Genomic DNA, 17,081 nt, shown 5'->3' on the forward strand with positions numbered 1-17,081 from the left:
AATTCAATCAAGTTGTTATTATATTGCTGATGATTGCAATAATTTCTATTTAACTAACATTTCTCATATTTAGGTTCACTGTCATGACTTCAGCAATGCCATATTTCCATTAATATTTAATTTATTTATTTAATTGCAAAGTGTTACTAATTAATCTTGACAAGAATACTAATTTATGCAAAATGATTGAACTTAAAAAAATTAACTTGTATCTAGTGCAAATGGGTTTTTCTTGAAGGTTTATAATCAAGTTCTAATAATTTTAATGAACATGATTTCCACTTCCCAATTATCTAATCTACAATAAACTCTGCCTGTGAAACACGTTAGTGTACTGGTAATCGTATTTTTCTTTAATTTAGTGACAATGTAGTATGTGTTGATTCATATAAATACACAACATCCAACTTTGTAGAGCTTTAAACCTTTCTCCAACTAAAAATAAATAAATAATAAAAATAAAACCACCACACACAACTCTATTGAACATAAACAATTTTGATGAGTGAAAGTAATATTATTGGCAGAGAAATTAATTGCCTAAAAATTCGGTATTAATATTTTGACATTTTCAGCTTGAGAATATACCATACAAAAGTCAACTACTTTAGGAGCTCAAGTGCTCAACCTGTTAGCCATATTCCCATATTACGTGTGGGAAAGGTAGAAGAATTTCTTAGGTACTTTATATATATATATATATATATATATATATATATATTCATTTTCATGCGTTGATTAAATTTATACATATAATACACAGCAATAGTACCGTACTTTACATTTGGCCTTTTCCTGAAATTAGCAGCTTAATTAGCACTTTTCAGAAACCAGTTTCGTTATTAATTAGTACATGATATATGCACGGACGGTTCCAAGGGCAAGTCCCTAAGGACCTAATTATAAACTATTGGCCTTGAACTGCTTATAAATTAATTTGGCTCTTTCTGCTTTGAACTAATTAATTGATTAAATATTTGTTTGCAAACTAGATTTGACTTTAGAAACTTAATTAAGAATATCATGTACATGTATTCATTCCGATTCTTGATAATTGGTATAAACATATTAGTTAACAAGTGCTAATTAAGAATTTGAGAAATGAACACGTCATGCAGCAGCCAAATTAAAAACTAAAACCAGCTGGCACGTTTACTCAATGTACTTGGTATAACAAATTAATTTGATAATACATTGTAAATAGCTATAGTGATTAAGAAAATAAATTGTTTAAAAAAAAAGAAGCAATATTATTTGGATGGTGAGATGGCTATAAATGAAAGCGGGTGCAGCGAAACATAAAAGCAAATTAATCAAAAAGCTGCAAAAGAGAAGAAGAAGAATATGGCAGAAAAAGAGGAAGCAGTAGTAGTAGAAAATAGCACTCCAGAAGTTGATGATAATAATAATAATAATAACATGAAAGATAGAAAGACATCATGGGCAAAGCTACGCCGAGTGGACTCCCTCAATCTGGAGGCTGGAAGGGTCTCCATGACTACCTCTCACAACCATCCTTCAGGGGTACTTAAAAAACTGTTTTAGCTAGCAGTATTAATATTGTCGTTATTTGTTGGTTCGATCATCTGCATCAATATGATTAATTTAAGATGATGATGTTAATTAATTTGATGCATGCATGTGGAATATTATAAATTGATTGTAATTTGTAGGGGATCTGGAGAAGGACGTTGATATTAGCATTTCAGAGCATAGGGATCGTGTATGGGGACATAGGGACGTCTCCACTGTACGTGTTCGCAAGCACTTTCACAAAAGGAAGCATTGAAAATGGAGATGATATTCTTGGTGTTCTCTCTCTCATCATCTACACAATTGCTCTTGTTCCCATGCTCAAGTACGTCTTCATTGTCTTGTGGGCTAACGACAATGGCGACGGTGGGACCTTCGCTCTCTATTCCTTGATATGCCGCTACGCCAAGGTCAGCCTCATTCCCAATTACCAACCCGAAGACCGGCAGCTCTCGAACTACAGACTTGAAACTCCATCCAACCAGTTGCGACGGGCTCTCAAGATTAAGGAGATGCTCGAGAAGACTAAAACTTCTCACCTCCTGCTTTTCATCGTCGCCATCACCGGAACTTCCATGGTTATCGGCGACGGCGTTCTTACTCCATCCATTTCCGTCCTCTCCGCCGTCAGCGGCATCAAGTCTCTCGGCCAAGGTGATTAATTACATACTTTTCTATCGACATGAGCTCTTGGTATATCAAGATAATTAACATTGTGTGTGCGTATTATAATGTGTATTGCAATGCCATGAAATATCAATAAACGCGTGTACACACATATTCAGACGTGGTGGTGGGGATATCCATAGCAATCTTGGTGATTCTGTTTTCGGTTCAGAGATTCGGCACTGACAAAGTAGGATCATTGTTTGCTCCGATAATCTTCGTGTGGTTTTCGTTCCTCAGTGGCATCGGTCTTTACAACTTGTTCAAGTATGATATTGGTGTTTTACGCGCTTTCAATCCATATTACATAGTGGAGTACATGAAGAGAAATGGAAGACAAGGATGGGTCTCTCTTGGTGGAATCTTTCTCTGCATAACAGGGACGGAGGCCATGTTTGCTGACCTAGGTCACTTCAACATCCCTGCAATTCAAGTAAGTAAGATGCATTGATTATAAGTAGTAGCTAGATAAAACCAAATAATATTAATTATAAGTAATAATTAATACCAACCATGACCAATATGCAGCTGAGTTTTTCTTGCATCGCATTTCCTGCGTTATTGACTGCATATGCTGGGCAAGCCGCTTACCTCCGCAAGTTCCCTGATGAGGTCTCTGATGCATTTTACAAGTCAATACCGGGTAGGTAATGATAATACGGTATAAATGATCTTTGTTGATCTAGTGTTTAATTAAATGTAATTGTATGGAATACTGTAAGTGCAGATCCACTATATTGGCCGATGTTCGTGGTGGCAGTAGCAGCTTCAATCATAGCGAGCCAAGCAATGATATCAGGAGCATTCTCAATAATATCACAGTCACTGAGTTTGGGTTGTTTCCCAAGAGTGAAAGTGGTTCACACATCTGCAAAGTACGAGGGTCAAGTCTACATTCCTGAAGTCAACTACTTGCTCATGATCGCTTGTGTTATTGTCACCGCTGCCTTCAAGACCACCGAGAAGATCGGCAACGCTTATGGTACCTACGGCACGCACCGTGCGTGCATACGCAATTAATCTAAGCTAATTCATGATTGTGGCTTCAATTTGACCAATATAATGATTGAGTGCGTGCATATGCAGGAATCGCCGTGGTGACGGTAATGGTGCTGACGACATGTCTGGTGACGCTGATAATGCTGGTGATATGGAAGACGAGCATATGGCTGATCGCTCTCTTCTTTGTGGTGTTCGGGTCGATAGAGGTGATATACATGTCGTCGGTGATGTACAAGTTCACACAGGGCGGTTTCCTTCCGCTGGTGTTTTCTTTGTTCCTCATGAGTGTCATGTGGATTTGGCACTACGTTCACAAGGAAAGGTACATGTACGAGCTCAGGAACAAGGTTTCCAGTGAGTACGTGAGAGAATTGGCCGGCAGCCCAAACATAAACCGGGTCCCTGGAATGGGGCTTCTCTACTCTGAGCTAGTGCAGGGCATTCCTCCTATTTTCACCCACTTCATCACCCACATCCCTTCTATTCACTCCGTTCTCGTCGTCGTCTCCATCAAGTCCATTCCCATCAGCAAAGTTGCCTTGGAGGAGCGCTTTCTCTTCCGCCAAGTGGAGCCCAAGGAGTACCGCATGTTCCGTTGCGTGGTGAGGTATGGTTAGGGGCTCTTGTTAAGTAGAGTCAGTTTGGAGAAACTAATGAATAAACAAGGTTTTTTTCAAAACAATTAACCAAACCAACTTCAAATAAGAATCTATTTATTTAGCTTGATCGATTCTTTAAACACCCTAGGTACGGCTACAACGACGTGCTTGGGGAGCCCAAGGAGTTCGAGCGTCAATTGGTGGAGCAGCTCAAGGAATTCATCCAACATGAGAGCTTCATCAATGAAGCAGAACAGCTCGAAACCAAAGATGAACACAAAGATAAAGTCAGAGATAGCGGCAATGATGATCACAAAGCAAGACGATCGTCATCATCAACGGTTCACGTTGAGGAGGCGCTGCCATCAGCATCTCGTGATCATGATCACGTCTCCGTCTCATCAGCTAATTCGTCTGGCAACAATTCCATTCGATCATTCAACAAGTCCACGCATTCCTCTAGCCGAATAGTGCCTGCATCGGGTCCCGTGGAGGCCGTGGCCAAGGGAGCAGAAGAAGAGATGGAGTTTGTACAGCAGGCAATGGAGAAGGGAGTGGTGTATCTGCTGGGAGAAACCCAAGTGGTGGCCTCACAGGAGTCTTCATTTTTGAAGAAGGTTGTGGTGAATTACGCCTACAGTTTCCTGAGGAAGAACTTCAGGCAGGGAGAGAAGGTCATGGCCATTCCTTCAGCCAGGCTTCTCAGGGTCGGAATGACTTATGAGATTTGACTTTTGAGAGATCATCATAACGATCAATTACCCAAGTCAGAGAATATTAATGCCTCTTCCTTCATACTATAAACGGGATTTTTCTCTGCTTTTGTTTCTGTGTTGTGCTTGTGCATATCATGAATAAGAACATTGTGAATGATCTAGTGACGTATGGCTTGCAAACAGCTTTCTTTCTTTATTTATTTATTTTTTTTTTAAAGGCTTTTGACTGCGTTGTGCTTGTATATATAAGCTAATGTACAAGTAAGCAACATTTATATATATATATATATATAGAGGGAGTTTCATAATAATGTTGGTTATAACTATTGCATCAGATGGATCGTGTCCTATACTTGTTACTCCCAGCCAATTGTATCAATACACACACAAAGACCTTATTCATGATTTTGATACCTTAACAAAAACACATAACTAGGAATAATATGCATTTATTAACACGCATTAACAGCTGATGGGTTCTTCAACAGATGCTGGGCATAACTAACTAAACAAAATCCTCAACTTGGCATTTCTGTGTTGTAATGCTTACCCAAAGGAAACCAATATACAAAACAATGCCCCTCCCCAAAATAAAATAAAATAAAACAAAAACAATTACTATTGATGAACCAAGTATAGTATATATAATATTCTCTCTTTTCTCTTTCTTTCTTCAACATTAATAAATATATCGACATTTAATCAGTCCAATCCTCATCATAAACCACTGCATTACAGAAATCACCCAAAAAAAGCATGTACCTGGACCTACAATCTCTACCTTTGCAAAATATGAAATGACAAAACAGAGCAATAAAAAAACAACTTTTGAGTTAGTTCATGCTCAAGGACAATTAAGGACTAGCTCAAGACCATTAAACTTCAAAGGCGTCCGTGGATTTTCTGTCTGTCCGTTGTACCATATCCCATACCGAACTCTGCAGCCAACATCTGTATATCAGGAGTAATTTCCCAGTTAGCTTTGTGATCCCAGTTTGTATGATGTTTTGGCTCGGTACCGCACCTCTCCAATCCACCAACACTGTCCATCTGACTCTGTAAATCTTCAAAATCTTCGGCAGCAACACCATGTCGCTTTCCCATCTCCATCTCTATACTTGTTTTGGCCATCTCCAGGCTCCTCAAATGCCCCAATGACATTGGAGTGTTGGACACAGAAGATGACTCCCCCTTCACCTTAGCCCTGAAATTGTTTTTTGAGCTTGGAATTTTAGACAAGAATATCTCCACAAAATTGCGAGCGCACCCACGGTTATAAGGATTTGTTTTCCTATCATAGCGATATCTGAAGTTTTCATATGTTGTCTGCACAGAAGTAGAAGATTTGTGTTCAGAGAGAGAGAGAGAGAGAGAGAGAGAGGCAATCAGAACAGCAAACAGAATAAAGATAAAAAGATGACATAGGAACCTGATTGGTGCAAATTAAATAGAGATGAAATACGGTGAGACCCCCTACAAACCAAGATGCTACAAATGTGTAGAAAATCAGAATTCCTGAGACTGGAGATTTCATAAAAGCCCTCCAGAGATTACAATGGTAAGCATCCATTATTTTCCTGATGTTTACCCAGCAGAAGGCAAAAACATAAAGGCACAGCAAGGTTGTGGAGGAGACAAACATGAAAAATAATCTGTAATTCCTCTGTAAGAAAAAAGAAACCATAAAATCAATTCAACCTTGTTAAGCATCTTAAAGTAAAGAAAATTGAACCGAATATAACTGTTTAAGTAAGTTTGAAAGAAACTTAATACGATCATGCAGTAAAGAATTAAAAATTGTGATGAATCGGCAAATTAGGGGATTCTGAATAAGACGAGTTACTAATGATGCATACCTTCCCAATACACTGTCCCACCCATGGGCAATGGTGATCAAAACGCTCAACACAATTATTGCATATGGAGCAATGGGAGCATCTGGGCGGGCGATACAACATGCACGTCTGACAATATTTGACCTTAACTATGTGCCCATTAATTATAACATCTTTTGTGGGGGGAAAACTTGGAGCTCCATCGTGATTTGACGGCCAATCAGATGAGATGCTAGAGCCAACATGTCCCTCTTCTGGGTCTGGAGGATGCTGATTGCGAGGAATAATGCCGGGATCTCTTCCGGATGTAAGGAAGAGGAGAATAATAACCTGGAATAGTAAAATAACCAAACTCTTCAAGTATGAGAGTGTTTGTTTAAGGTCAATGGTGCAAAATTATGTGTTATAAGGAACATGGATAGAACTTTTCATACTTTCTCAAAACTTTTCTAAAGGACAATTACAGCAAGACAAACACTCCTACTGAAGTGAACAATCATTTGATATATAGTTATAGAAAACCATTTATCTTCTCACGAGGTCTTCATGTCACGAGTACAAATCATTTACCTCCTCCTTGTTCTTTTTTTTTTTTTCCCCAGGAAATTTTCAATTCCATGAATAACAAACTCTGTAGTACCATTTGCTTGTTTTCACAAACACAAGAGAGAGAGAGAGAGAGTGGCACTAAATCTTTTGGAGTCATTTGCTTTGAGCAATTGAGATTTCATATTCTTACAGCCCTCAAGTACTAAGAAACTGAAATTTTCTTCTTTTCCCTCGGCTCCCTCTTGTGTTCACTAGTTTTAGCAATATTGTTTTGAAGATACAAGGAAAAGAACTAAACTTAGTACAAGTAAAATAGTAAAGGGATTTCCTTTGTTCTGTGACCAGAGCATATACTATTACAAACTAACTGTAAGTGTTTTTTAATAGTTTAAAAAATGTGAAAGATTCACAAGAAAAGCAATTGAGAAGACTTGGATGAGAGAAGTAGCAAAACCAGAGATTGAAGAGGAAGAACTCACAAAAATGGTGAAGATAATGCATATGGCGACAATAAGATTGCCGAGATTGTGATGGAATTCAACAATGAGTCTTTGAGAAACAAATGCGGAGAACAGGATCACTGGAGCAAGGATGAGGAACACGGTGAGGAATAACGATCTCGCGTCCGGACCGAAAATAAGTCTGCCGTTGAGGAAAAATCTCTGCAACACAAAATGCAAAATGATTTGGTTGTTAGGCTGTAGGGAGAAACGCTTCAGAAACTTGTGGGGTTCAGATCTGATAGACCAAAAGTTCAAATACTGGTTGTTGTGACACATAGATTATTGAAAGTGAGACAAGCAATGATCACATCATACATCATGAAATGAAACGATTTTATCAACAGACTCAAGTAGATACATATGCCCACTAAAACTCGGCCAGCCTCATGGATTAATAAGTTGTAGAAAGAAGCAGGACATTATTATGACCATGATTCAGTTCGTTTTTTTTTTCCTCTTTTTTTTTTTCTTTTTTTTTTCCCCCTACTACATGGTAACAAAAAATTATGATAAAAGAATCACAAGAAACATTACCAAAAGAACATTTAATAAGCATTATATTATATTGATAAAAAAGAAAAAGAAAAAGAAAAAAGAGAGAGAGATGGAAGAGGCTTACGTTGCTGCCTTTCCAAAGCTGATAAACTCGGATGGAGGGATCATATTCGTATTGATATTGATGGCTGTCAATGATGTGGCGGTTTGAGTCTGAAGGAACTTCATTTCTGGCCTTCATTGCTTTCTTTTTTTTTTTGGGTTAGCTTTTTTGATTGTGAATTTGTGATTTAGCAGCAAATGCAAATGCAAATGCAATGGCCAATTCCCTCATTCGCAAACCATGGCTGACCATCTATCACATTCACAGACAAAAGAAACAAAATTTGAATGAAAAATGGGAAATGCAAAAAACAAAACACAACAAAATTTGGGAGATCAGAAATCACAACATTCTATTCTATATATCCTTTGAGGACGTACCTCAACCTGACCAGACCATCATCCCGCCGGCGCCGAGTTGGATCCCTAATGGTCGCCCCCACCAAAAAAATAGGCTTCAATTTTCTGATTTAATTCTCAATTATTGTTATCATTTTTATTATTATTTTCGCCAAGGACTGAGAATCAGAGAGAGAGAGAGATAGGCCTCAAAATAAAACTAATGGAAATTTTGTGGTTGCAAATAGCAATTAAATTAGTTCATTTTAATCAATCTTCACCCTTTTCTTTTTCTTTTTCTTTTAAAGTCTCCTCTCTCTGCACTGACCATGTTTCAAAGTTACCATCTTTTTTTTTTCATCTTCTTCTTCTTTTTTTCTTTTCCTTCTTTTCTTTTGGAGGTGGGTTTATTCACACCTGAGTTTTTTTTTTTTTTTTTTTAAAAAGAATAAGTTAATAAGAGACGGAGGAGCTCATTGCAGCAAACCAAACTACTTAAAAAGCGGACAGTGGCTGTTGTGTTGAGTCTACAAATTAATATCAGAACTTAAATGAAGTTTATGCCACATGCCACATCGTACGCCTGCCATCACTTCTGAAGTCAAAAGTTTCATAACACCCCTCGTCTCTTTCCTCTTTTTTTTTTCTTCTTCTTTTCTTTTCTTTTATCATTCAACAAATGATATTTTTTCCCCTTCTTTCCTATTTTCTTAATTCTTATTTTGAGAACACAAAAAAAAAAAGAAAAAAGAAAAAAACAAATGAAGAATAGAAAGCAGCCTAGAGGGCCGGCCGGCGGGGATGTCTGTCTAACTCTCTCTCTCTCTTTCTTTTTCTGGTTCTCTGTCCGTCATTACTGTTTATTTCGGGGGAAAAAAAAGAAAAAAAAGGCAAAAGAAGAAAAGAGAAAAGAAAGGAAAAGAGAGTCAAAAAGAAATTCCACGACAGCGACGCATTCTCAACTCCCGAAGTGTGTTTGGGAAAATCAAAATGAGATTTTAATACGTTGATTTTAATTTTTAATTTAAATAAAAATAAGATTTTATATGAAAATTTTTTATTATAATAAATAAATTTAATTTAATTATTTTTAAAAATTATTTATAATAATAAAACATAAATTAGTAAAATAAATGAGATTTAAATTTTTTTTTTTTTAAATTCATAATAAGATAGTTCATGCTTTTAAACATAAATTAAATTAAAATTACATTAAAATGAAAAAAATATATATGTTATGATTAGAAATACAGTCTTACCAATAAAGTTTTTTTTTTTCGTTTCTTATCTTTACTGTAGAATTTTTTATTTTTATTTTTCTCTTTTTGAAAAAAGTTATTATTTCTTGGAATTAGTCATTACTTCCTTGTTCATGTCCATTTTCTTTTGTTCTTTTCTGTCTCTTGTTTCATCCACTCTTTGACCCTTACATAATCAGAGTGTCACACTAGTGTTATCTATAATTTCGCTAGGCTCACACAATTTCATTCGCGGAGCTCTTTGGCGTATTCCATGATAAGAGCACCACATGGCACGTTTATTTATCTGTATCGGACTAAACATAAATTAGAGTTAATAAGATTTGAAGTGTACAAAAATTAGAGTTAGAATGAGTTATAATCTTATTCATCCGTTTATTTACATTTAAAATCTGCATAAAATACTATAAATTTACTTACTTATCTTTTTTGTAAATTTTTGTGTATTAAACTTAAAAAAAAAATTATATATTATATTAACTATCTTAATATTAGGATAACTAATCAGTTTTTTAATCACACTTACATTTTTTTAATTAGAAATTATAATGTTCTGGATCTCCACGAATTCTTAAAATAATGTTGTACAATCAATGGGCAAAACATGATTTGATCATAGATTTAACAAATAAACACAAAAAAAAATAAAAATAAAAAAATAAACTTGCGATTCAATAAAAAAGAACCATAGTGATTTATGTTATTGATGCTCTTAGTTCCTGTTGATGCAATGCTGTGTTTTGAGGAGAAGAAAATATCAGAGGAAGTGCGCAAGGAGATACAAGAGGCGCGAAATTAAATTAAGGCATTTTCAATTTTTTACTTTTTACTTTTCTATTCACAAATTTGTTAGTAGAATTAAGGGTAAAATCGCAATTCACATTTATTATTAAGATTGGGAGTGCTAATCCGGTGGGGGGGTGGAGGGAGTGTCAATCTCATTCTTCAACCCCAAATTAGTGTGAGACCCACACATTCTTACTCTCATTTCAAGATAAAAATGAGAAAGTAAACATGAGGTTGATTCTAATTCCTAATTTCCATTCTCCACTCCTGGTAAGTAAACATGCGGGTTGTTGACCATAATCGTAGTATTTAAATCAAGCAGTGTTTGCCACTTGAGGTTTTTTTTTTTTTTTTCCTTGCAATCAAACAGGATTTTATTAAGCAAGCTCAGAAAGTAAAATAGTAATGTACAACTCGTCTCAAGTGGTTTGGTGTGTGAGTATCATACAAAACAAATCAAATAGTGTTAGCAAAACAAACTGGTCGTGATACCTAAAGAAATTTCTCATAACATCTAACATTATAATTTAAATCGTGTGTCATATGTGTCAATTTAAATTGTGTTGTTATGATCAACATTCAACTGTCTTCTGATTTGTATTCTTCACAAATTAATATCTAGTGGCCAAAGTTGATCTTCGACACATATGCTAGTAAAAAAAATGTCTTTTTCCAGGAGAATAAAGTAGTTTATGTGAAAGAAGATAAGATGCCAACCTACATTTTTTTTTTTGTTTAAATCCGAGCTCCTCTGTAAAAGTTGTTCCGAAATTCTTTATCGTGGGGATTAGATCCACATTCTCATTCGCAGCCTCAAAAGTCAAAACACAACCTTAGTGAATAAAGGCTAGAAAATTAATTTAAGGATAGTCTTGGGAAATAGTTTTTGGTGGTGGTCTGAGAAGACAATAATGGGAACGTTGAGCTTGAAGATTCAGGTACTCAACCTCTCTCCACGGCTCACTCTTGCGGACGTCACCAACTTCTTCTCTTACTGCGGAACTGTTGACAACATTCAGATTTCGCGGTTGGTACCGTTTCCATTTGGTTGCAACCATTCTACTATTTCTTTTTCTTTCTTTAAATAAAAAAAAAAAAAAGAGGGTTCAGTATTACTAATAATATTTATCAGTACTTGGTTTCTTTAATGCTCAAAAATAATAATTAATATTAGTAATAGCAGCACGACTGAAGGTAAATTAGGAGGTTCGCAGTCTGCTTTAGTAACTTTCAGACAGCCATATGCCTTCCAAACTGCTCTTCTCCTTAATGTAAGTCTGTCATGAAAATGAACTAATAATATTTTGCTTCTTTCAATCCAAAAAAAAACCACTTCTTGTTAAAGAGTTCCATATTCATTGAATGAAAAAGTTAAATTTTAAGAGTGGTTGAGAAACACATCATGTAGTTTTCATTGCAGGATGCTATAGTTGATGGTAAACCAATTTGTGTATTGCCAGCTGGGGTTTTACCGATTCCCATTATATCAGATGAAGATCAGACGGAGGTAAAGCTTCTCCTTCTCTAAAGGACGGACACAGCCACAAAAGTTTCACAATAAGACAACCATAACATTGAAATTATATATATATATGTATACGGATTAAAATTGTAAGATCTCACATATCCCCCCTCTGAGCTATAAATAGCTCTGTCAATGGTAAAAGAGGCACTACTGAACATGTAATAATTTGCAGAAGAAAAAGGAAGGGTTTGTCGGGAAACGCCATATAGCTTCAAGAGGGGCTGAAATGTTGAGCAAGATAGAGATTGAGTGGGAGGAGAAAAGGAGAGTGGTGGTGGAGCAAACAATATCAGGAATAGGAGCGGCTGAGGAGGCGGCAAAGCGTGTACGTGCACGGCTGTCTGATGTTGTCGAAAAAGCCTGCAAGTTTGCCTCCCACTTGGGGACTACCGTCACCCACAAATTTAATCCCAACTCCACAAAGCAGAAATGAATGATCCTCCCTCCTATGTTTGCTTCAACTCTGCATCATTGCATTGCATCTACACTAATACTATACGCTTTTCCATGTCTAGTGTCACTCTCTAAGGGAACACTCTCAACACGCTTCCCCTTCTTAATATTACTGAAATCTGCTTTTTAAGGTGAGTCTACCAGTGTTAAATCAATCTATTTAGGCTGTGTGTAGCTCTCATTGCTAAATAATGATGAATACGAACTACACTACTCCATTTCCATTGCCTTGATGACAACACTAGATTCTGTATCGTATATTAATCCTTGCACAAACACGTTTTGCATTCTAACAAAACAACCATCTGTATTTCTGTATTCTCTGCTGCGTTAGCAAAAAGATGATCTTTATACACTACACACTGCACAGAAACTACCACTAGGTCCTAATATTTGTTTAATAAACACCAAAAGTTATCAAAGCTAAAAAAAAAAAAATCAAGTACATTATATAATTACCATGAGAACTCCAATGATTCTTCACCGACGCGTTTATTAACTACATTAATCATGTTCTAAAATACTAAATTAGCCAGATGTTTTGTAGCTATTTAGTTTTAGTTTAGAAGAAATATTGCACACAAAAAGGCAATGCCAGTTATAAAAGTCATCAATGAATTCAGGCAGCAATCAGATGTATATCTATATCCATATCTATATCCATATATAAAAAAGTTCAAAGGAATCATAACAGCCCCCGTTGTTCAAGGACTAAAAGTGCCTAAGAAAAATCCCCAGCACGAGTAATGTGAATAAACAAACAAGTTCCTAATTTTTATTCCATAGAGTGCCGAAAATAAGGAGAATGCGTCAAATGCATGTAAGATTAACATATAGTCTAGTCCAACAAAGACACATTCTGAGTACAAAAGTAAAGACCAATATCGAAAGAGTTAACAAGTCTATACTCATGGAAACTGTCTACGAAAATAAAACGGGGCTCAAATAATCCAGCAATAGAAGTTCTATCTCAAAAATTCCCGAACCAGCAAATTCTATTTCATATTCAATTGTCTCTTCTGACAGGCCTTCTACGAGGAGGAGCTGCAGCATCTTCTTTCTCGTTCTCATCTTCCTTCTCGTTCTCATCTTCCTTCTCTTCGCCACTGCTTTGATCCTTAGAAGACTCTGCAGGCGCGGGTGTACTTGTTTCGGAATTATTCACGGCCTACAAAGCATGATGACAATGACGGTTAGCTTAGAAACTGCAGCACAGTAGTTTATCACATAACATGATTAAAACCGCAGAGAAACATGACTTTGATGAGAGTCAAACTTTCATACCGCTCGTTTTTTGCTGCCAAAAAGGATTCTGAAGAGAACAGTCAAGATAATAACCACAATGGACACAAGGACACTGATTGTAATGTTGGGTTGTTTTTCTGCCTTTTCAATGAGATCCTGCATGAAAAGATCGATTATTACAGAATTTAAACCCTGCTCCAAGTTTGATTTGAAAGAAATTTAAAAACTAAAATAATAATAATAATAATATTATTATTTTATAAAAAAAAAAAGGGGTCCAAAATTGCCGCCACTCACAATGATTGTGGGCTGGTATGCGCTCAAGAAAGGCAAATCTGCTATCTTGTAGAGCACGTCGAATATTTTCTTCTGCAATTGATGGTCCACATGCGTTTTTAGGTCAACAAGTACCAAGAAAGCCAAAAACAAACTATGGCAGAAGAGCACGTGTAAAGGAAAGAGAATATGGGACTTACCTGGAATGCAGAGAGACCATCTGAAAGACCGTCGGCTGCTTCCTCAGACTTCTGCTTCTCTTTCTCAACGTCAAACTTTGGCTTCCATGATGTTAGCCTGTATGATTCTGCCACCTTCTCATCATCGGCAATTAGGATATTGTCAAACAATAAACCATCCTGCATTGTCCAGATCTCAATGCCAATAGCAGCAAGAGGCTCAAAATCAGGTTTCTCAATCTCAAAATAATCAGGGTTTGGAATGTCTTTAGGCTTCCAGATGCCCTTGAAATTTGGGTTATCAATAAGGGGTGCATGCCATTTTCCTTTGTAAGCAGGATTCCTCTTGGTTGGCCTCTTCCACTCACCACAACCAGGAGCTGCCTCACACTTTGGATTATCAATCTTTGGAGCTTCCCACTCGCCATCCTCTTCATCATCCCAATCTTCTGGCTTTGTTGCCTCGGGATCATCTATTTCCTCAGGTTCATCATCCAACCATCCTTCCGGTTTCACGGCTTCTTCGTCTTCAATTTCCATCGGAGCATCCTCATCCCAATCATCTGGCTTGACAGCATCTGGGTCCGGAATTTTGGCTCGCTCATCCCAATCCTCTGGCTTCTTATCATTTGGGTCAGAAATTGTCTTTGCAGGGATTAGTGGTGGCTCAAAATCCTCGGATGAAAGAAAATTTGCTTTCTTCTTCTCCTCACCGTCAATTAGAATCCTAAGTTCATTATTAGGACTCAATATCGCAGTGTATACATGGGTAAGCTTGTCAGAGGGAACTGATGGAGGGAACTTTAGATGGTGCTCTACATACTCCCCATTCTTGGGGTTCTTGTGCTTAAGGATGAAGTGGACCTTATTAGTGGAGCCACATTTGTCAGGTCCAAACATTATAGAGTAAGGAGACTCATTGTCAAATTCCTTTGCTTTCCACCCAGCCTCTTGGGGTCGGAGGTACTTCAAGTATGCACCGCCACATTCAAGCCCATTTTGGAGCCGAACCTCATATTGTAGGACAATTGTTTTGTCCGTAAGACTCAAAGGCTCATCAAGTTCCTTAACAATCGCATACTTCCTGGCCTTCTCACTGACCAGAAGACCATAATCATCATGTCCTTCACTCTTTGAGTGTTTCCATACACCTAAATTAGAAAGAAAATATGTTTAGTTTTTATAGGTCGTTTTCAAGTTTCAGAAAAAAACAAAACAAAACAAAACTGCCAGATTATCAATGATTTATAAAGCAAAGCAAAACATTAGTCAAATCTAAAATGCAGACGATTCCGTGAAAGAAAGTATCATCACCTGAGAGAAGAATAAGAAAAGCAGACTGTTTAAATGACTACTTAAACGCTCATCCAAGAACCCAAAAAGAAAAAGAGAAAAATACGTATACCTATAAAAGAACAATTGAATAGCAAAGTGTTTTTCAAAGATATAGCATCAAATCCAGTAACAAAAATTTATCTTTGGTTTGGAAATGTAATTGTAAAGTATTAGTCTTGTGAGAATTAATATGTGGATTAGACATTCAATCTGAATCTCATAAGATTCAGATCAACAAACGCAGCACAAAGTCAATGAGGAACTTTCCGAGAAAATTAAAGTATATTTTATGCAAAATACTAAACAAGCAGAGAAACAAAGAATCGAAGACAATATGTTGAACAAAGCAGAGAAACAACACTAGTTTGGAGTAGATATAAGAGAAATGAAAAGATCTCTATTGGCATTAATGAATGACTTAATTAACTAATTAATTACGAATGAAACAGAGAATCCATTCCAAATCTAGGAAATGTGGATATATATAAAACTGATTGAATGGAAATAAAATGAGATAGATCTAATATAACGTAAGATAATAGAATAACAATAATAATAGAGTGAATAGAAGAGAAGGAAGAGAGAGAGAGAGAGAGAGAGAGAGAGAGCACGGACCGTTGTAGTCGTCCTTCTGAGAGACGATCCAACGCCCCTCAAAAGAATCCTCAAAGGACTCGTACAGAATCTGCGGATGGAAAAAAAGTTGGAAAATGATTCTATCAGGAATGAAAATTGAAAAACGCGATCAATCGATCCAATTGAAATGAGTGAGATTGGCAGTAATTATACATAAGAGTAGGAAGAGCGATTACCGCGTCGGAAGAAGAACGGATCTGAAAGGCAAAACAAGAAATGAGAAGAAACAAGAGCTGAGGAATCATCATATTCCTCGGTTGGTTGGTAGCCATTGCCAAAACCCTAATTCGAAAATCTCAATTAGATAGATAAGAGATTATTAAAGAAAACAAAACATAATCCAAAAACAGATGGAATCGAAAGAAGAGAGAGAACCGAAGAAAGGATGGGATCTGAGAAAGAAAAGAGTGTAAAAGATGACTGGAGACCTTTGTTTGGATCTCCCACCGATACCTGATACAGCGGCGACTCTCTCTCACTCTCGAGTCTTCTCCTCCTCTTCTCTTCTAATAATAATATAAATAATACCACTCTTTTAACCTATTCAATTCTCTTCCCCACTTCACACGCTACATTTCTTTTTCTCTTCTTTTTTCTTTTTTTTTTTTTTACTTGGCCCATTAGTTCCGCACGTGCCGCAATTGTTCTTAATCTTAGTACCGCCCCAATATTTTCCAGAAGTACGGTCTTACACCCCTGGATAAAACAATAATTTTATGAGTAATTTTCACCGGCGGTTTTTTAATTCTTTAGTAGGTGATACTTTGATCTATTTTTTTAATTTTCATAAAAATAATCCTCAAACTGACAATTAAGCTTTTTCCATCAAAATAAGTTAAGTTTTCAATTTAATGCATCGCTTGTCAGGCATGTGTTTCAATATATGAGGGTATATTGGTAATAATAAATTTTAACGGATTTTGACAGAAATAACTTAATTGCTAATTTTTAAGAGTTTAAAATCCGTTTTGTCAAAGTTAAAAAAAAGGACTAAAGTGTCATCTATTAAGGCTTCGTTCACTTTACAGATTCGAGTTTTTAATTCAAG

General features: G+C 36.4%; 4 protein-coding genes across 14 annotated transcripts; 2 read left to right on the forward strand and 2 right to left on the reverse strand.

The window, feature by feature from the left end:
• Nucleotides 1–1,403: 1,403 nt before the first annotated feature.
• LOC21388182 (potassium transporter 5) lies at nucleotides 1,404–4,553 on the forward strand. 6 transcript variants are annotated; one of them, XM_024175812.1, is made up of 9 exons: nucleotides 1,404–1,524; nucleotides 1,674–2,187; nucleotides 2,319–2,632; nucleotides 2,728–2,842; nucleotides 2,927–3,181; nucleotides 3,286–3,808; nucleotides 3,949–4,087; nucleotides 4,119–4,128; nucleotides 4,206–4,553. In XM_024175812.1, the coding sequence occupies exons 1-9, from the start codon at nucleotides 1,420–1,422 to the stop codon at nucleotides 4,529–4,531; spliced, it is 2,301 nt and encodes a 766-aa protein (XP_024031580.1). In that variant the 5' UTR covers nucleotides 1,404–1,419; the 3' UTR covers nucleotides 4,532–4,553. The 6 variants fall into 6 exon arrangements, with proteins under 6 accessions (XP_024031580.1, XP_024031579.1, XP_024031577.1 ...); XM_024175811.1 differs by lacking the exon at nucleotides 4,119–4,128 and having other exon boundaries at nucleotides 3,949–4,100; XM_024175809.1 differs by lacking the exon at nucleotides 4,119–4,128 and having other exon boundaries at nucleotides 4,154–4,553.
• Nucleotides 4,554–5,176: 623 nt separating this feature from the next.
• LOC21388183 (probable protein S-acyltransferase 6) lies at nucleotides 5,177–8,996 on the reverse strand. 2 transcript variants are annotated; one of them, XM_024175797.1, is made up of 6 exons: nucleotides 8,382–8,996; nucleotides 8,023–8,253; nucleotides 7,380–7,562; nucleotides 6,373–6,681; nucleotides 5,946–6,179; nucleotides 5,177–5,842 (listed from the first exon to the last, which is right to left on the reverse strand). In XM_024175797.1, exons 2-6 carry the CDS (start codon nucleotides 8,137–8,139, stop codon nucleotides 5,399–5,401), a joined length of 1,287 nt encoding a protein of 428 aa, XP_024031565.1. In that variant the 5' UTR covers nucleotides 8,140–8,253; nucleotides 8,382–8,996; the 3' UTR covers nucleotides 5,177–5,398. The 2 variants fall into 2 exon arrangements, with proteins under 2 accessions (XP_024031565.1, XP_024031564.1); XM_024175796.1 differs by having other exon boundaries at nucleotides 6,373–6,705.
• A 2,177-nt stretch (nucleotides 8,997–11,173) lies between these two features.
• LOC21388184 lies at nucleotides 11,174–12,563 on the forward strand. Of its 4 annotated transcripts, none has more exons than XM_024175798.1 (4): nucleotides 11,174–11,411; nucleotides 11,559–11,655; nucleotides 11,793–11,891; nucleotides 12,082–12,563. In XM_024175798.1, the coding sequence occupies exons 1-4, from the start codon at nucleotides 11,296–11,298 to the stop codon at nucleotides 12,340–12,342; spliced, it is 573 nt and encodes a 190-aa protein (XP_024031566.1). In that variant the 5' UTR covers nucleotides 11,174–11,295; the 3' UTR covers nucleotides 12,343–12,563. The 4 variants fall into 4 exon arrangements, with proteins under 4 accessions (XP_024031566.1, XP_024031568.1, XP_024031567.1 ...); XM_024175800.1 differs by having other exon boundaries at nucleotides 11,176–11,411; nucleotides 11,805–11,891; XM_024175799.1 differs by having other exon boundaries at nucleotides 11,181–11,411; nucleotides 11,568–11,655.
• Nucleotides 12,564–13,111: 548 nt separating this feature from the next.
• LOC21388185 (calnexin homolog) lies at nucleotides 13,112–16,530 on the reverse strand. Of its 2 annotated transcripts, none has more exons than XM_024175795.1 (7): nucleotides 16,462–16,530; nucleotides 16,210–16,315; nucleotides 16,013–16,082; nucleotides 14,084–15,213; nucleotides 13,905–13,976; nucleotides 13,647–13,763; nucleotides 13,112–13,530 (listed from the first exon to the last, which is right to left on the reverse strand). In XM_024175795.1, the coding sequence occupies exons 2-7, from the start codon at nucleotides 16,303–16,305 to the stop codon at nucleotides 13,369–13,371; spliced, it is 1,647 nt and encodes a 548-aa protein (XP_024031563.1). In that variant the 5' UTR covers nucleotides 16,306–16,315; nucleotides 16,462–16,530; the 3' UTR covers nucleotides 13,112–13,368. The 2 variants fall into 2 exon arrangements, with proteins under 2 accessions (XP_024031563.1, XP_010112005.1); XM_010113703.2 differs by having other exon boundaries at nucleotides 16,487–16,518.
• Nucleotides 16,531–17,081: the final 551 nt, after the last annotated feature.

The sequence above is a fragment of the Morus notabilis genome, unplaced genomic scaffold (assembly GCF_000414095.1).
Source record: "Morus notabilis unplaced genomic scaffold, ASM41409v2 Scaffold344, whole genome shotgun sequence".
Taxonomy (NCBI): domain Eukaryota; kingdom Viridiplantae; phylum Streptophyta; class Magnoliopsida; order Rosales; family Moraceae; genus Morus; species Morus notabilis.